Source organism: Echinops telfairi, unplaced genomic scaffold (genome assembly GCF_000313985.2).
Source record: "Echinops telfairi isolate 266 unplaced genomic scaffold, ASM31398v2 ScPeMD7_7420;HRSCAF=8458, whole genome shotgun sequence".
Lineage (NCBI taxonomy): Eukaryota > Metazoa > Chordata > Mammalia > Afrosoricida > Tenrecidae > Echinops > Echinops telfairi.
The window spans coordinates 28,522,971-28,539,766 of NW_022111320.1; the positions used below are offsets into that span (position 1 = coordinate 28,522,971).

Consider the following 16,796-nt stretch of genomic DNA (forward strand, 5'->3'; position numbering starts at 1 on the left):
GAGTGACCTTCCCTCATCTAGCCTACATCCCTACACTGAGTGACCTTCCCTCATCTAGCCTACATCCCTAAGCTTGCCTCTTCAGAGTGACTTTTGCTCCCCAAGTTGAGAGAACCTTGAAGGGGAACATGATTTGAATCCTTCCAGAATGTCAACAGTGCCACTTCAACGGGGTATCAATTGAAGAGAGTAGAATTCTACACAGAAGGGTTAGAGCGATGAAAACACTACCTTGCAAACTTGATGGACCAGATGGAGAGCGGGTTGAGAAAAAATAGTTTCATATTTTGATACTTTTGTTTAATAGAGTTTTGTATGGTTTTTGACCTCCCCTTGTAATTTTGACTTACTCTTGCCTTTTTACTACAAATATCCATTGGGATGAATAATTTTTTGCCTTTGCTCTAAATTCCTAAGGGCACAAATTCTAAATGTTGGTAAGAAGCGATTAGAATATATATTTGTTCTTCCTGGTTGATAATCTCCTACTGCTAATGTACACAAATAATTCCCAGAAGGTAAGTAGATGATCAAAATAGGAGGGATGAAAACAAACTTAGAGTATTTTAATACAGCCATACCACAGAATTCTGTACAATCACAATAAGAAATGCCTCTCTATCTTTTGATATCTGGGCACCATCAGCTTTCTTCACCACATTTGCTTATTCACCCACTTTGTCTTCAGCTATCGTGTCAGGAAGGTGGGCACCCACTAATATTATTTTTTGTTCTTTGATGTCTGATACCTGGTCCCTTCTACACCTTGTGGTCACACAGAGTGGTGTGCTTCTTCCATGTGGGCTTTGATGCATCTGAGCTAGATGATAAGAACTGTATGAGCCCCCAATGAAATGATTTTTTTTAAAAAAGAAATGCCTCTCTAAACCTCTTCTCATTCTCCCCTTCTCTGTCCTTCATGTAGTACAAAGCTTGAAAGTGCTCATTTTAAATGAAAGGCACTTTGTGTTTATTATAAAATAGCCAATGACAAAATTGGATTTGGAATACTTATGGAAATAGATGCATTAGAATAGGCAAACTATAGTTCACAGGCTAAATTCATCTTATGTCTGTAAATAAAGCTTTATAAATACATGTTTTTGGTAAGCTCTTTTTGCTGGTAAGCAACCTTTTATTGGAACACAGCCATTCTTACTGTTTACATAGTGTTTGTGACTGTTTTCACAGTATAAATTGTTTATACTGTATACAGTATATACTGTTTTCACAGTATAAATTGTGACTTCCATAAGGGCATTGAGATCAAGTTGAGAATGACTCAGAGAGATCCTACAGGATCTGGTGGAACTATTCCACAGAGATTACAAGAAGTTCAAAACCACCAGCTGACCTATGGGAGAAAGAGGAGGCTTTCTACTCCCATAAAGAGCAACAGTCTTGGAAACACCCCGGGCCATTCTACCCTACAACAGGGTTGGTATGAATGGGAATCAGCTGATGACCGTGAAGTGAGGTTTTGGCTAAATCTGTAGGACAGCGGGCAGCCTGTCTTTCTCCTATGTGGCTGCTAGTGGGTTCAAATATTTGATTTTTGAGGTAGTACTACCAAGCCTCCTTCATATGGACCCTACAGTCTGCAAAACGATAATATTTTCTATCTAGATCTTTGCAGAAAATAATTGCTGACTCCCGGATAAAAAGACAAATGATACCATTTCCCCTCACTAAAACAACTGAGCTAAGTAACTGATGTTTATTTGAAGGGGCTTGAAAAAGTTACTAAATTAAATGAAAAGATAATGAATTTTTCTACAAACTTTTGAAGCCCCTTATGTATAAGGGCAGTCTAATGGCTTCAGCTCCCTCAGGCTATATTATTTAAATAGAGCACCAACAATGGTGGCCTCACAGGAAATGTTTTTATGATTTCATTTTTATGATTCAGTGAACAATGTAAATGCATCAGCAAGAATACAGTAATTCAGCATGTACATGCCTATTTGTGCATTCACAGACAACTATCCTTATACAAAGTTTGCTCTGCAAAGTGTTCTTCTGACATCTGCCCAGTCTGTGCTCTGTGCTAGTTCTTTATAACTTTGTGCTGCACAAGGGGAAGCCCAAATGGTGCAGTGGTTACTTGTTGGGCTACAGAACACAGTGTGAGCAGTTCAAAAACACCGGTTGGTCTGTGGGAGAAAAATGAGGCTTTCTGCTCCCGTACAGAGTTACAGTCTCATAAACCCGCAGGAGTGGCTCTACCCTGTCCCATGGCGCCTCTGCAAGTCAAAAAATGAGTCAAGAGCAATGCGTTTCATTTTTGGTTCGATCCTACGTTCCTTGAGGGCAAGGGGTACATATATGATTCTTTACCATCAATCCCTGGTTCCTTGTTGTAATGTATACGTTCAATAAATATTAGTTGAATGAGTAGATGAAGGAAACAAAGTAATCTCTCTCTAATTAAAATGTATTGAAGAGAAACAAACTATAAATTAATTACCTCATTAAAATTCAATTTTGTAATCAAAATAGATGTACAGTATTTGAGCAAAGAAATGAAACTGATGTTCATGTGTAGCTTGTGTGAACACATGTCTCTGTGTTAGGTCTTTTACAGTAAATATAATTTAAAGACTAATTGTTGCTAATTAGAGTTATTATTGGACCTAATTTTAATTAAGAGATGGAAGTCATGTATAATTAGCTTCTAATATCCATGAAAAGAGATATTGCTAGACCTTGAAAAACAGCCTTACTCTTTAAAATAGCTTAAGTATCCCCCATATGATACGGGCTTACAAAGTAATTCTTACCCACGAAGAGGTAGCATAAAGGTAGGCTCCAACCAAATCTGTAGTGGAGGATTACTGAAACATTCAGTGCAAACTTGTATTATTGCCTAGCAAAGAATAATACGAACAAAATTGACTATTCTCTTTTACAGTGAGGTCTGCCCTAATCCAAGGCAAATACCTTAGTGACAGAGTTCATTCTTACAGCACAGCTCCCTAAACTAGGAATCTAATACTTCATGGCTTGACATACAACTACACTGAAGGAGGGGAGTCCCAGTGATGTGTTGGTTATGTGCTGGGCTGCTAACCACAGAGTTGGCAGTTCTAAATGACCAGTCCCTGTGTGGGAAAAAGAGGAGGCTTTCCACTGGAAAGAGCCATCTACAGTTTTGGAAACTCACAGGGACAGTTCCACCTTGTCCTATCAGGTCAGAGGTGACTCATAGTGAGGCGCTGACTGTGCTTTGGTGTGATTTACTTATTTTTGTACTGCTTCAGGGATCTCACTGTGTGATTGTATCGACATTTACCGTGGCCATGGATATGGCAGGGAGAATCTGTCTGTCCTTGAAATTCTGTGGTTCTTTTCAGTGTTCTTCTTTGGTCCTGGGTTTCTTGTTTCTCATTTTCCTAAGTCTGGATTCTGATTCTGAACTCGAAACATTAGAGAAGGAAATGCATTTTGGTTCTCAGTTGTTATCTGTTACACATTGTCCTTTTCCTGGATTTTATGCTGATGTCCTTATAGGATATTAAGTTCAAGAATGAAATAAAATTTTGACTATAAAGTAGCTATTGCTTCCATATGTGTCTCACAAACTTCAATAATAGGTGCATATTAAAAATGATGTTTTATTCTTCAATACCATATACTTTTAGTTTAAAGATTTCCTAAAATAGGAGGAATCTTTAAGACTCCTAAAATCTTCAAGCAACTACCATTGCTATGTAAAAGAAGAGAATGCATTCCCGCTCTGGCGTGGGCATCTGTAAGGGGTTCCAGCCGACTTTGCTCCGCTGTGTGGAGTGAGCTGAACAAGGTGGAGCAGAGATGCAGGCAGTCTTCTCTCTTTGCCTGCATCTCTGCTCCACCTTGTTCAGCTCATTACAAGCAGAGGAAACCAATCAGTCCAAACTGAAGCTTCTCCCCCAATTTCAGACACTTTCTTCTGGAAAACATGAGTCTTGCTTTAGGGTCACTATGATTATTATTATCATCAAAAACCAGCTAACATTTACTGACCATGAACTAATACCATTACATGTTCTATTTCATTTAACACACTGAATCATCATATTAGACACTTATGATACAAAGAGATCAAGAAATCTGCCTAAAGATACCCAGAGTCGATATATGATGAAGATAAGCATTTGAACCCATGTAGTGAGATTCCAGAACTCTGATCTCAGCAACACATTTTTCCTAAATCTGTACAATCAAATCATCAGGGATTTTTTTGTTTTGGTATATTTACTGTTTTCTGCTTCTACAAAGATTTATAGCTTTGGGATTCAAAAGGGTGGCTCTACTCTGGCATACAGGATCACTGTTAGTCAGAACTGACTCAAAAATGATGTCTGGTGTTGGCTTTATTTCCAAAAGATTCATCCAAAACAAACATATCCCATGCACTTGATATAATTATTATATGTTATTCAAATTAAAATGAACATAACTCTATAATTAACATTGGGCAGCTAATCGAAAGGTCAGCAGTTCTAAAGCACCAGCTGCTTTTCAGGAGAAAGATGAGGCTTTCTACTCCTGGAAAGAGTTCCAGCCTGGGAAACCCACAGGGACATTCACCCTGTCCTATAAGGTTGCTGTGGGTGAGAACGGGCTCAATGGCAGTGAGTATTTTTTAATTATTGCTGAAATTAAAATGTAGTTTGGGTTCTGTCATCCCTAAGATTGTTTTACCTGTCCTTCGTGGCACATAAACCATCCCCTGGTAACACTAATCCAAGGCACTTACTTAACCTCAATCGGATCCATAATCCACCTGTTCTGGAAAGAACGTCATTCCTTAAAATTCTCAGAGGAAATGTCTTCAGTTCCATTGCAACTAGTCCAGAAAAATGATTCTTTGGGAATCACCCTTGACTTTGGGATATTTTCCTGGATGATTAGTGCTTATGTTACTAATGGCAAAAACAAACAACAAACAAAAACAGAAAGAACCCGAACGTACAAAAAGAACCTTCTTAAACAGCAGTATCTCCTTATTCTGTCAGCTTTACACCAAGCTTACTTTGACCACTTGTTCCATGACTTAGACTTTGCTAAGAAATCGTTATTCAACATCTTAAATCCATGTGTCTAATTTCTGACCGCTGTATTCATACATTTCATTGAGACCTTTCAAAAACAAACAAACAAACAAACAACTTACTGCAGCGGAGTTGAGTCATAGTGGGTAACTGTTTAGGAGACTAGAAAGCCTCATCTTTCTCCTGCAGGGCAGGTGGCAGTTTCGAACTGCTGACCTTACACTTAGCAGCCCATTATGACCCTAGGGCTTCTCTGAACTCTATCGATTTCCTGCTTTGTTCCTACGCTCCGCGATACTCTCTGCCAATTTCATCAATGCACATTGTGCTTCTTTTTACCTCACCGAGTAAAACTTTAATCTCGGGTTAATTCACCTCTGATTTCTCTGCTTCTAAGAACTGTGGTGACAAATCAAGCCTCCCTCCTGATTGGTCTCAAAAAATAAAACTCCAGAGTCTAAAGCTTCAAAAGGACCTTCAATACTTCGCCTCAAACCATCAATATTTTTTAGTGGCCTTTCTCATGCACAGTTTTCCATAAAAAATGTATTTTATGTTTCTTTTCATAGAATCTCCTATTAACTCTCTGAAACTGCCACTTGATACTTTACCTGAAAGGAAATAATGGTTTTCATGGTGGAAATTATTGGGGGGTTTTCCCACAGTTTTATTGGCACTGCATCCACACAGCACACAGTTCATTAGTTCAACCATATCAACAGGAGTTAGACAATCTTTCCCTCAATCAATTTTAGAACATTTTCTTTTCCCAAGTACTCATTGTTATTTGTGTCATTTAAAAATAATGTTGGCAAAAATATTCACAACAAAACATTCAACAACTTCTACATGTGTAATTCAGTGCCATCGATTATTCTGTATTCTTCATGTTGGACAATCATTATTGTTATCCTTTTCCAAATTGTTCCACAAACATTGAAATTAACGCAATCATTTAACATTTTCAGACGTACATGTATCCACATCATCTCTGCTCCCTGTCCTTCCATACTCTTGGATGCGATGTGTAGCTTCATCAAGGACCTTGCTCTATCAGTCATTACATTTATAAGTCATCTCATTTATAAATGACATCATCAATCTTTAGCAGTGTCTCTCTCTTACCATCTTTATATCACAACTGTTTCCAATCTTTAAAAATATCAATAAATCACTCAGTTCCATTCACCCCTTCATTTTTTGTTGTCTTTGCTACTACTTTCCAAAGCCAAATTGCTGAGTTTCCTAAATTTGCTTTGTCCAATTTATTAAACGAGATGGCATTTTGCTGTGTTTGTCTCTCTCCCTAAAATTGCCCCATAACACTAAGTGCCCAATAGCCACTTTTGGGGACACATCTTACTGCAGGGTTTCCCATTTGAAAATTCCATTCTCTTTTCCTTCTATTTTCCACAATTTTTGGAAACTCCCTCATTCTCTCTTCCTTTCAGTGCCTTTTAAACCTCAGACTCTTAGTTTACCTTCTATGTCTCTAGTTATTCACTTTAATCTTTATTGTAATTGCCTCGTCTTATGATTTCCAAGATTCTTCCGACTTCTTTGCACGTTAAGCACATTCTTTGTGTGACATGATTTCATTGCAGGTGAACAACACCAAAATCCATACGCTGCTCAAAGCTATCTTCTGAGCTACACACACACTACACACACACACACACACACACACACACACTCTCTCTCTCTCTCTCTCTCTCTCTCTCTCTCTAAACATATCTATTGCACAGCTCCATTTGGATGTCTCATAAAACAAAGCAATATGGTCACTGAGTAGGTCGCTCATGGTGACTGACCCCTAGGAGGTTTCCCAATGCTCCAGTGCTTTACAAAGTCAAGACTGCCACCTACTTCTCCAGAGAGCTGCTCATAGGCTCAAACCATCAAGCTCTCCATTAGCAGCAAGCGCTTAACACCTGTACCATTAAGTGTCTTTGATGTATCACAGACAGCTCAAATTTAACATGTTCAGTAGTGAACTTGGCCTCTTTCCTGCCAAACCTTTTTCTAATTTCAGTGGTTCAGACCTCAGCATCTGGCACCTTGGGCTACGTAGTCTCTGTGATCTTGAGATCTCCCTTCGTGCCTTCTTTCTTGTTTTAGCCTGGCATTAATTCAGATATAAAGTCCTGCAGGTTCGAGCTGCTTAGTATATTTACAAATATGACAACGTCTCTCCATTCCAATTTATATAACCTAAATATATTCCATAATGATTTCTTGATTTGGTTTTTGGGTTCTTTTTTGAGTTCTGCTTCCTTTCCATGCATTTATACCATAAAGCCAGAATGGCCAAGTTGCTCTTCATCTTAAAACTTTTTAATGCATTTCTACTGCTATTAAGATAGAGTTCAAGTTGGTATACAAAGATATATTGTTCCAGTTCATTTCTCTAGACTCAGTTTTCTACTCCCTCTATTTTCAACATTTTATGGTGGTTTGGGTATAAATTTATGGAAAACATTTAGTCTCCCATTCAACAATTTATATAAATGTTGTCGCATAACATGAGATGCAATCCCCTCAATCTAACAACACTTCCTCCTTGGATGTCTATTTCCATTCTCCTAGCTTTCTGGCTCCTTCCTATCTTCTGCATTTTTGTTCTCAGCCAAAAGCAGCCCTTCTGTTCTTTATGGTGGGTTGTTTGGAAAAGCATGTTTTTCATGATTGTTATTGCTTACTTTATAATCCTATCTATCATTTGGCTGAAAGGTGATCTTCAGGAATGGGTTCAGTTCCAACTTCAAAGGGTGGCTAACAACCGTAGCCTTGTGGTTTCACCAATCTTTATCAGATGAGTACTTCTGGTCTTGTTTATGATTTTGAATAGTGTTATACATCTCCTCCAACTCTGCCTGGATATCTATTGTTATCCTCATCAGATTGATGATCTCCCTACCCTACTGAACGATTTGTAGTGTCCTGAATTTGTTATTTCATAATGAATATGTGTGTGTGTATTCTGTTCCCTTGGCATGGAACTCTCTGTGTCCAACTTATGTTCTACTTAAAAGGTCAGTGATTTAGACCCGGAGTTATTCCTCAGGAGAAAGAACTGGTAGTCTGGAAACCCTATGGGGCAATTCTGCTCTGTGCTATAAGATTGCTATGAGCCAGAATCAACTCATTGGCAATCAGTTACTTTCTACATGTTTATATATCTCTTTGTGGACATTTCTTTGTACTAGAACTCTTTCTCTGACATCCCCTACAGTTTTGCTTATGTATTTATTGTTTCTGCATCACTGTAGCCCCCAGGAATAATGATGATTCTTATAGTTGTGACTAATGACATTCAAGTACTTATTTTATGCAATTACCCGTACTAAGAAGATCTTAAGTCATTGAATACTTATAACAGCCTGATTGTTGCTGTTGTCAGATGCCTTTAGATGACTTCTGTCTCTCTGCGACCCCATGTACAAGAGAGCGAAACACTGCTTCGTCTTGCACCATCCTCACAATCATTCTTATGTTTCAGCCCATTCTTGCAGCCACTGTTTCAACACATGTCTTTGGGGTCTTCCTCTGTTTTTATCGACCCTCTCCTTTACCACGCTTATTGTTTTCTAGACCCTAGTCCCTCCTAATAGCGCCCTCAGTCTCACCAACCTCATTTCTAAGGAACACCCCAGCTATGCTTCTTTCAGTGCAGATTTGTTCATTCTTAGGGCATTCCATTGTAGTCAATGTTCTTCCCATCACCATAACTGAAATATTCAACACTCCAGTCGTCCTTATTTATGACAAACTTTTGAAGCAATTATTATATCCCAGATGAAAAAAAACTAAGGTATAGGAAACAAAATATTGCCAAGGTTTCACAACTAGTGAGTGACACAAGTAGATTTTGAATTCGGGTATCTGATTAAATAGTTTATTACAGTCAAATAATATGGTGCTGTAATAACTTGCCTACATGAAGCTTCCTAATTAGATTCAAAGTTCTAAAAGAGAAGTTGTATCTTTAGCACCTAGCAGAATTATTCCCACCAAATATCTTCCCAATAAAGACGATATATAAAATAACATGGTGACATGAAATTCAAAGGAGAGTCCTTGTCTAAAACCCATTCCATCTTAACCCAGTTTCGATGTCAGCCTTAGTGATCTGCCCCGACGACTCCCAGTGACTTGCTGTCACCTCCTCACTCCACACTGTTCTGCGCCATCAGGAGTTTGTGCATCCTGTCCCTGCCATCCCATACACATGTCTGTCTTTTCCAACCAGCAAACTCCATTCATTCTTAAGTATCTAGCTCAAATTTTATCTTATTCTAATCTTTCTAGATCCTAATTTCTGTTTCCTACCAAAACATCAAAAATAACAGCAGCAGCAACATTAAATTAGCAATGTATAAAAATTGCATGCGTGCGAGTGTGTGTGTGTGTGTGTGTAAGTGTGTGTGTACCAAGGGCCTATGTTTTAGTCTTTGCATCTCAAGTACTGAACATAGTGTCTAACAGAAAATGTTCAATATATCATTTACATACTGTTTGGATGAAATTGGGTTATACTTTTATAGTTTAACAAGCAATTATCTTGAACAGCAATAAGTTATATCAGTTTCCTTGGCTCCTAGATTGGCAAAGAATTAGTTATTATTTGAACCATTTAATAATGGCACATTACGCATTAAACAGTTCAAAACCACCAGCTGCTTCACAGCTGCTTTCTACTCCTGTAAAGAGTGATAGTCCCCAAACCCACAGGGGTAGTTCTACCCTGTCTGGTAGGGTCACCATGAGCCAGAATTAATTCAATAGTAGTGAGTTCTGTTCTTTTTCATAGAGGAAGATAGTATTCTTCTCTTTTTTTTTTTGCTTTTGTGGGTTTAACAAAAAAGTACACGATATTTCAAAAGGCATGCAATATGTTTCTATCAGGTAATCTGTGAACATTTTAAGAAGGCAAATTTACTTAAATTTAAAGGTAAACCAAAGATCATCACTGCCATTGAGTCACTTCTACTTCACAGTGACCTTGTAGGACAGAGTCCATCTGCCCCTGTGGTTTCATCTTTAGCCACATCTGCAAAGTGGCTGGCAGATTCACATTCCCGACTTTGTAGGTAGCAGCCCAACTGCTACCCACTATGCCAACAGGGCAACTCAGACCAAAGGAGCTTATGTAAATTTACAAAATGTAAAATCACTGACCATATCTTATCAAGGGAAAAATCCACACCAAATTCCCAAATTTATAATATTTTAAGTCTTCTCTGTATTGATCCATCTACTTTGCATTCAACTGCTGGAAGATCAGCACAATGCTTTATTCTAATTTTATCATATACAAGGCCTTCTAATTCTTGGAAAACCTTAAACCTAGATTTACAATCAGATGTTCTGCGTCAGAGGAGCCCTGGTGCTGCAGAGTTTAAAGCACTTGGCCATGAACTAAAGGAAGATTGGCTGGCTATTTGAACCTATCTGCCACTTCATGGGGCAAAGATGTGGCAGTTGACTTCTGTGAATATTTTTGGGCTTGGGAACCCAACAGAGCAGATCTTTTCCAACCTACAAGTTTGTTGAGTTGGAATCTACTAGACAGCGATGGGTTGTGTTGGGTTTGCATTCTGCCTCCATTGCTTTGTGTAGAATCTGATGTATGACCCATGTCCAGTAAGAGCTTTTGATGGCTTGTTTGATTTTCCACTGTGTTCTTGAAAATGAAATCAGCCAACTTAGTTTCAGCAAAATTCTAAGTCTGGGCCTTTCATTATAGTTAATATTGGTGAATTATCAAGAATAGATGCCAAATACAGTACATAAAGTGGATACTATAAACTTCATATAAGATTCATTTCCCTGGGGCCTCATCTTCCAAATAAAACAAGCACATCAACACGTATAATATTCTTAGGAAAGGTAAGTGATAATTTAATTAATGGAGATTTATAGAGCTATTGAAAAGCATCATTACTTTACAGCAGAAAGCTAACTCATTGTCCCTTGCTGGTCCCTTGAAGTTTTTAGGGTGAGTATCCAACCGTGAGCATGAATAAACAAATCCATAAGACATGGGAAAAGGATTATCCTTTGGATTGTGGGTCAAACCAACAGTGTGGCCAAGAACAAAATGTTCTCCACTTGAAAACCACAGTCCAATTGTTAGACTCAACTGCCACATGGGCTTTCCATCTATTCCTGTCCTTGATTGCTTACTCTGTCTCTCCGTTGCCCTTCTTGGTTTGAATTTTATGTCTTTGCCATCTGACAAGTTAAAGAATCAAGAGGTTAAAAGTTCATCATACTCTAGTATTCTGTTTAGTTAATGAAACGCAACAAAACCCAAAGAAATTGTGCCCGCTTTCCACTTTGCATAAAACCAAAGGTCAAAATTAATATGAAAGCTAAGGTTTTCAAAATAAAAACACATTTCCTCATATACATATACTTAAATAAAAACATCAGTAAATTTTAGAAAAGAACTTAAATATTGCTAATTAAAACCCTCAAGATACTAAAGTATTCCCAAATAAACCCTTTCATTTTGTTGTGAAATGTAACATCAGCAGCTTATCTTTCAATATCCAGAAATATTTTCTTTGGAACAAATTTGAAGTTTTGATTCATTCAACAAACAATAATATTGAGCACCTACTATGTGTCAGATACTGTGCTGGATGCTGAACAAGCAAAATGGGATGATTCTCTGATTTCAGAATTCTAGTCTCTAAAGCAGTGCTTCTCAAACTGTTTTTATGAATCCATGCCTTCTTTTGACAAACATAAATCCCTTTCTCCCACTTCCCCCAATTCTGATGACCTTTCTCACTGTCAGATTCACTGATACTGAGAGACCAGTGTCATTCTTTTGCATACCCTTGATAACAAATTCCCTTTTATTTCAAGCACAGCATATTTCTTTTCCAGACAGGAAACTGGTAATGCAATATTAAGTATACTTTTGGGATCTGATGTACCTCTTCCCCATACCCCACTATCCAAATAGAATTTCACAGTCACTGTTGAGAATCACTGCTTTAAAGGCTTTTGGAGGAAACCAGGCAACCTCCATCTTTCCCCTTCAATCAAATCTTAAAGGAATTAGAATTTTCCTACCTGACACAACAGCTGGTGGAGTATCATGATCCTGTCTTGGGACTGAATCTTTGAATGGAAAGAGCATGAGAAAGAATGCAATGAAGTACAAAAGAAAATAAAATAGAGCTTAGCTCTCTAAAACGTGGAAGGGCCAACTGTATGCTGTAGGGTGACCTAACTCCTTGACATTCGGTCAAGGCTCTGGGATCCCTAGTTTGCAGCTGATGCAGCGGTCCCCATTGCATACGTTGTTAGAACCAGGGTGACCCGCAAGGACAGAGCAGTCTGCCCCAGAACAATGCCATCTCCCTCAGCCTGTCATAGTTTTGTTTTCTCCTGTCCCTGGAGCATCAATGGGACATTTTTCATCCTCTTTGGCAAAATAACAAAAGTGTTTATTAAAGCAACCCATCTTGTGGGGGGACACAGAAAAAATATGCAACAAAAATCCTGGAGAAAAAAAAGGAAGGTACTAACATTTAAAATGAAAATTGAGTAAATCCTCATAACCTGATGATAATGAAAATTTTGAAGTTCAGGTTTTATTATTATTCATTGGGCCCAGCTCTGATTCCCGTGGGCATAGTTGAGGCATGTACTCTTGGATCCAGGCCACAGAACCAAAATTGCTGGGGCTGAGGGAGTCCCGACGAATAGACTAGAATCTATCTGAGAAATACCCTCGTCTTTCACACAATTGATGTGTCCTCAATTCTCCTTTGGAGGGTGTACGTTGTGTGAGCGGGACCAGGTATTGTTCACAGGCAGATTAACAGTTAAAAATGTTCAAATAGATGCTCTTCTGTGACTTGTATTCCACTCACATGATCTTTATTCCAATTTAGATCCTGAAATCTCAAACCTTATTTTTCTACCCATTTGATTCCTTTTAGACTCTAAAAAAGTTCTCAGTTTCAAACATTTGCCACAAAAGGGTGATGTCAAGCAGTCGCTGGCATTTGAGAAGTCAGATTAAAACTAAAACACTGGAAAAACCTTTTGTCAACAAAAACAAAAACAACAAAAAACAACCTTTTGTCCAGCTAAAGCAAACATTGATCAAAAGTTTCAAAAGCAAATAAATGATAGACATGAAGCTACTTTGTTTACTTGCAACAGATATGTAAGCTAATGAGTTGGTTATAATTCCAGAATTTAGAATAAATAAAACAATTTTTAAAGAGTCTCCAAATGTTTATTAGAAGGGGTAGTAAGTAGTTCTGGCATCTTCTTAAGAACTGCAAACACACTTGGACATTCCAAACCACTTCCCTAAAAAGTTAATTTTACAAAAGAGTTAAATTTTGGGCCATGCCATTAGTGACTTTCCAAAAATATATTCATAACATCTTTAAAGTGATAAAAGTAAATCATGCTCATTATTCAGTACATGGAGGATGTTGAAAAGAATAATGATTAAAATACAAAGTATGGCTAATCCCCCATACAGAAATAATATTTGTATTTCTCTATAGCATTATTATAAATATTTTTCCATGGTTGATATTAAACTCCACAGAGGCAAATTTATGTCATGAATTTATTTTCCATAATTACTTTAAATTCATATAATATAACTTAATGTTGCATTATATTGTGGTTTATAGAGGAATTATGTTGTATTTAATTATTCTTATTTATTAGGAATAGTAGAGAATACTATGATGGAATATTTGTGTGTATGAGTGAAGAAAAATTTTAAGACATAATTTTTGTCTGATATTTTAGAGTATTCCTATAGACTCACTTGACAACACTGTAATTGTTTGGTCCATCTGTACTAATCAACAGACTGGACTAACTATCCTACTCTGCACGTGACACTTAGACTCACCTCTCTTCATTATCAGTGTATGGGAATGCTTGGTTTTCTACATTTTCACCAGCAATGTGGATTATTTTTATCACTTTGTCTTATTTGATAGAAGGTATGCGTATTTGATTAAATTAGTTTTTTTAAAAAAAGGCCTTCCAATTACATATTGGGATTGCTAGTTTTAAAATTTGTTTCTGTATTTCTTCTTTTCTAAATGACATCTATGGTTATATTATTTGGCATTTTGTCTATTGGGGCTTTAAATTTTATTAATTTATTTGTATTCAAAGTTCATTAAAAAACAGGAATAGTTTAATGTTTGTGAATAAACCATCACAAACAACAGGGTGTCACTTAAACCCTACTTAGGCATTGTTTATAGTGTAAAATCTGAGTTTCTTTTTCTCCATCTGACAGTAACTTACAATAAGATAGTTTATATGTCACAGGACACAACACATTCATTTTCTGATGCCCTTTCCTCCCTATCTCTTTTTCTTAATACAGGTATGCCTTGCTTTTCCAAGGCTTACCTGATGCCACTTCATGTTTTCAAAAGACTGATATTAGCATTTGTCTTCACTAACTGGAGCATTTGTTTTGCAGGGACCCATTAAAAAGGCAGCGTGCACCCTGAGCAGTGAGTGTGGTATCAGGAAATTTCTTTCCCAAAAACTACACTCAGCATCAGGTGACCATCACTTTGAACTAGGTCTGTGAGCACTCCATATTAATGTTCTTTTAGGTTTGATGTGTTACTGAGTAGGTTATTTTTTGAGTCTGAGAATGCTCAAAAATTTGGCCTTTATAAATTAACAGTAATTGCATGTGTGCTTTATGCCTTTTCAGCTCATGAAGGGCTTAACAGGCACGCTCTACTTTCAGATAGTGGGGCAACCTGTATTTTATTTTTTTTAATTAACTGATTTTTTTCCTGAAACAAACATTTAAAGAGACATACTGACTACCATTCATGATACTATTTACTGAGCCATGAGTCTATTTAACGTGTTACGCTACTGCTTAGCACTCTCGATCTCATGACTTGAACTCTGACAGCATAACTGAAAAAGAAGCGCTCTACCCAAGCATGAATAACTCAGGATTTTCATCTTCTCCTCTCATCATTTGAGGGCAGTTGAAGATGAACAGGACCAGTGAGAAATGCCGTCTATCTGGTGAACACATGGAGTACCATGGTCAGTTGATCTTTTTAAGAAGCTACGGTGACATCATAGGACTCCAATGATGCCACACATCACCAGTGGATTGGAGAACCAAACAGAATGGTGGATAAGTATCATGCAGAATAAAAACTTTTAATTAAATTCAATCGGTTTGAAGGGCGTTCTAAGCCACTTGTAAGTATGAACTGAAGAAATGAAAATGTGATAAGACACTTGTAAAACATGATGGGCATATGATGTGGAGGTTATAACAGTACAGTAAATCCCCTGTGGTCTCTGCTGGGGCTTATAATTAAGTGATAAAAAATGATGGGTGGCAGGGCTTTGGATCTATATAAAAATTCCTGGTGTTGAAAAGTCAACAAAAGTAGAATACCTAGAAATCTCTTGAAGGGTAGCAGAGCCCTGACACAAAACAATTAAACTACTTTCATAAAAGGCATTTCTTTTAAAGCCAGCAGACTCTGTCCAATTTTAAACTAGATAGGGATTGAACAATAAGCATTCAAGTGTCAAATTGTAGAGGAAGGTGAATTAGACTACATGACTTCCGTTTTAAAATTCGAGGTTATGTGTGAACTAACCTATCTGCTGTCTTTGAAGATGAGCTCTCCCCACTCCAGCGCTGCACGGTAGGATCTTCAAATAGCAAAGTGGGACATAGCCTGTGACCTAGTGCTCTTTTTTAAAAATGGAACATTCCAAACTACCTCAAACGCCCCTCACCCTAGTCACTGCCTGCTCCGGATTATTTACTGTATCTCCCTCGGCTCTGTCCTTTGAGCCCATCTGTTTTAGAAGTGGTCGTTCTTGTTTTAAGCCAGACTTGTCACGGCTTCTACCTTGTTCTGCAGACTTTCAGTGAAGGCAGACGCCTGAAAACCTCTGAAAAGCTCCAGGGCCGGGTGAAACCGAGCCAGATAATTTTAGACTGAGTGACTGCAGCAACCCTGTGGAAGGGCGGATTGAAGAAAGCTGAGACTAGAAAGAGGGGACCGGTTAGGAGACAGACACAATTAATCAAATGAGGCATGATGCTAGGTCCAGGGCAGAGATGGTAAAAGTGCTGAGAAAAAGATGACTTTGACAAATGGCTATGAGACAAAATTGGTGGGAATTTGTATACAATTTTATATGATGGTGATGGAAAAGGAAAGAATAGAGACTGGTACCCGGCGGGTGGTGGGGGCGGGAATGGTTACAGGATTAGAACACAATGAAGTGGAGAGGAGGAACATTCTAGAGGCCTGAGGCCAGTAGGGGAGGAGGCTCAGGGTAGATCTTGAGATTAGTTTGAGTGGAGCAGCTTTTGAAATTTTCAGGAAGATTTGCATGGAAAACACTTGGCAGGTAGTGGTATAAATGAATCTAAAGTCTTACGATGAGGTCAGTTAGTGTTCAGGATTCAAATATAGAAAGTGAATGATATTGCTCAGAGAAACCATGTGTAATGGCAGGTACGTTAAAAGTAAATAGATACATTTATTTTAAAGCCCAGCTTTAACAAGACAGTGAAACACAGAAAAAGATAAAGAAGAAGCGGTCAGGATGGTCAACAGCGAACTAGGCAAACCTTGGGCAGGAACCACAGACTGGAGGCGCTGGGGTCAAACTTAGTCCAACCTTTAATTGTAGGGCAACTTAATATTATAATCTAAATAGTTTATTTTCTCTTGAAAGGTTGGAATA

The 16,796-nt window shown here is 37.9% G+C and overlaps 1 protein-coding gene across 6 annotated transcripts in view; it reads right to left on the reverse strand.

The window, feature by feature from the left end:
* RBMS3 (RNA binding motif single stranded interacting protein 3) overlaps positions 1-16,796 on the reverse strand; it is an 889,171-nt gene that overhangs the window by 65,417 nt on the left and 806,958 nt on the right. For 4 of the 6 annotated variants that reach the window (XM_045297515.1, XM_045297514.1, XM_004704045.3 and 1 more), the window contains one exon: positions 12,123-12,170. The exons of the other annotated variants lie outside the window; for them this stretch is intronic. In XM_045297515.1, the coding sequence (XP_045153450.1) occupies positions 12,123-12,170 (48 nt within the window). The remainder of the gene's footprint in view (positions 1-12,122; positions 12,171-16,796) is intronic. 6 annotated transcript variants of the gene reach the window in all.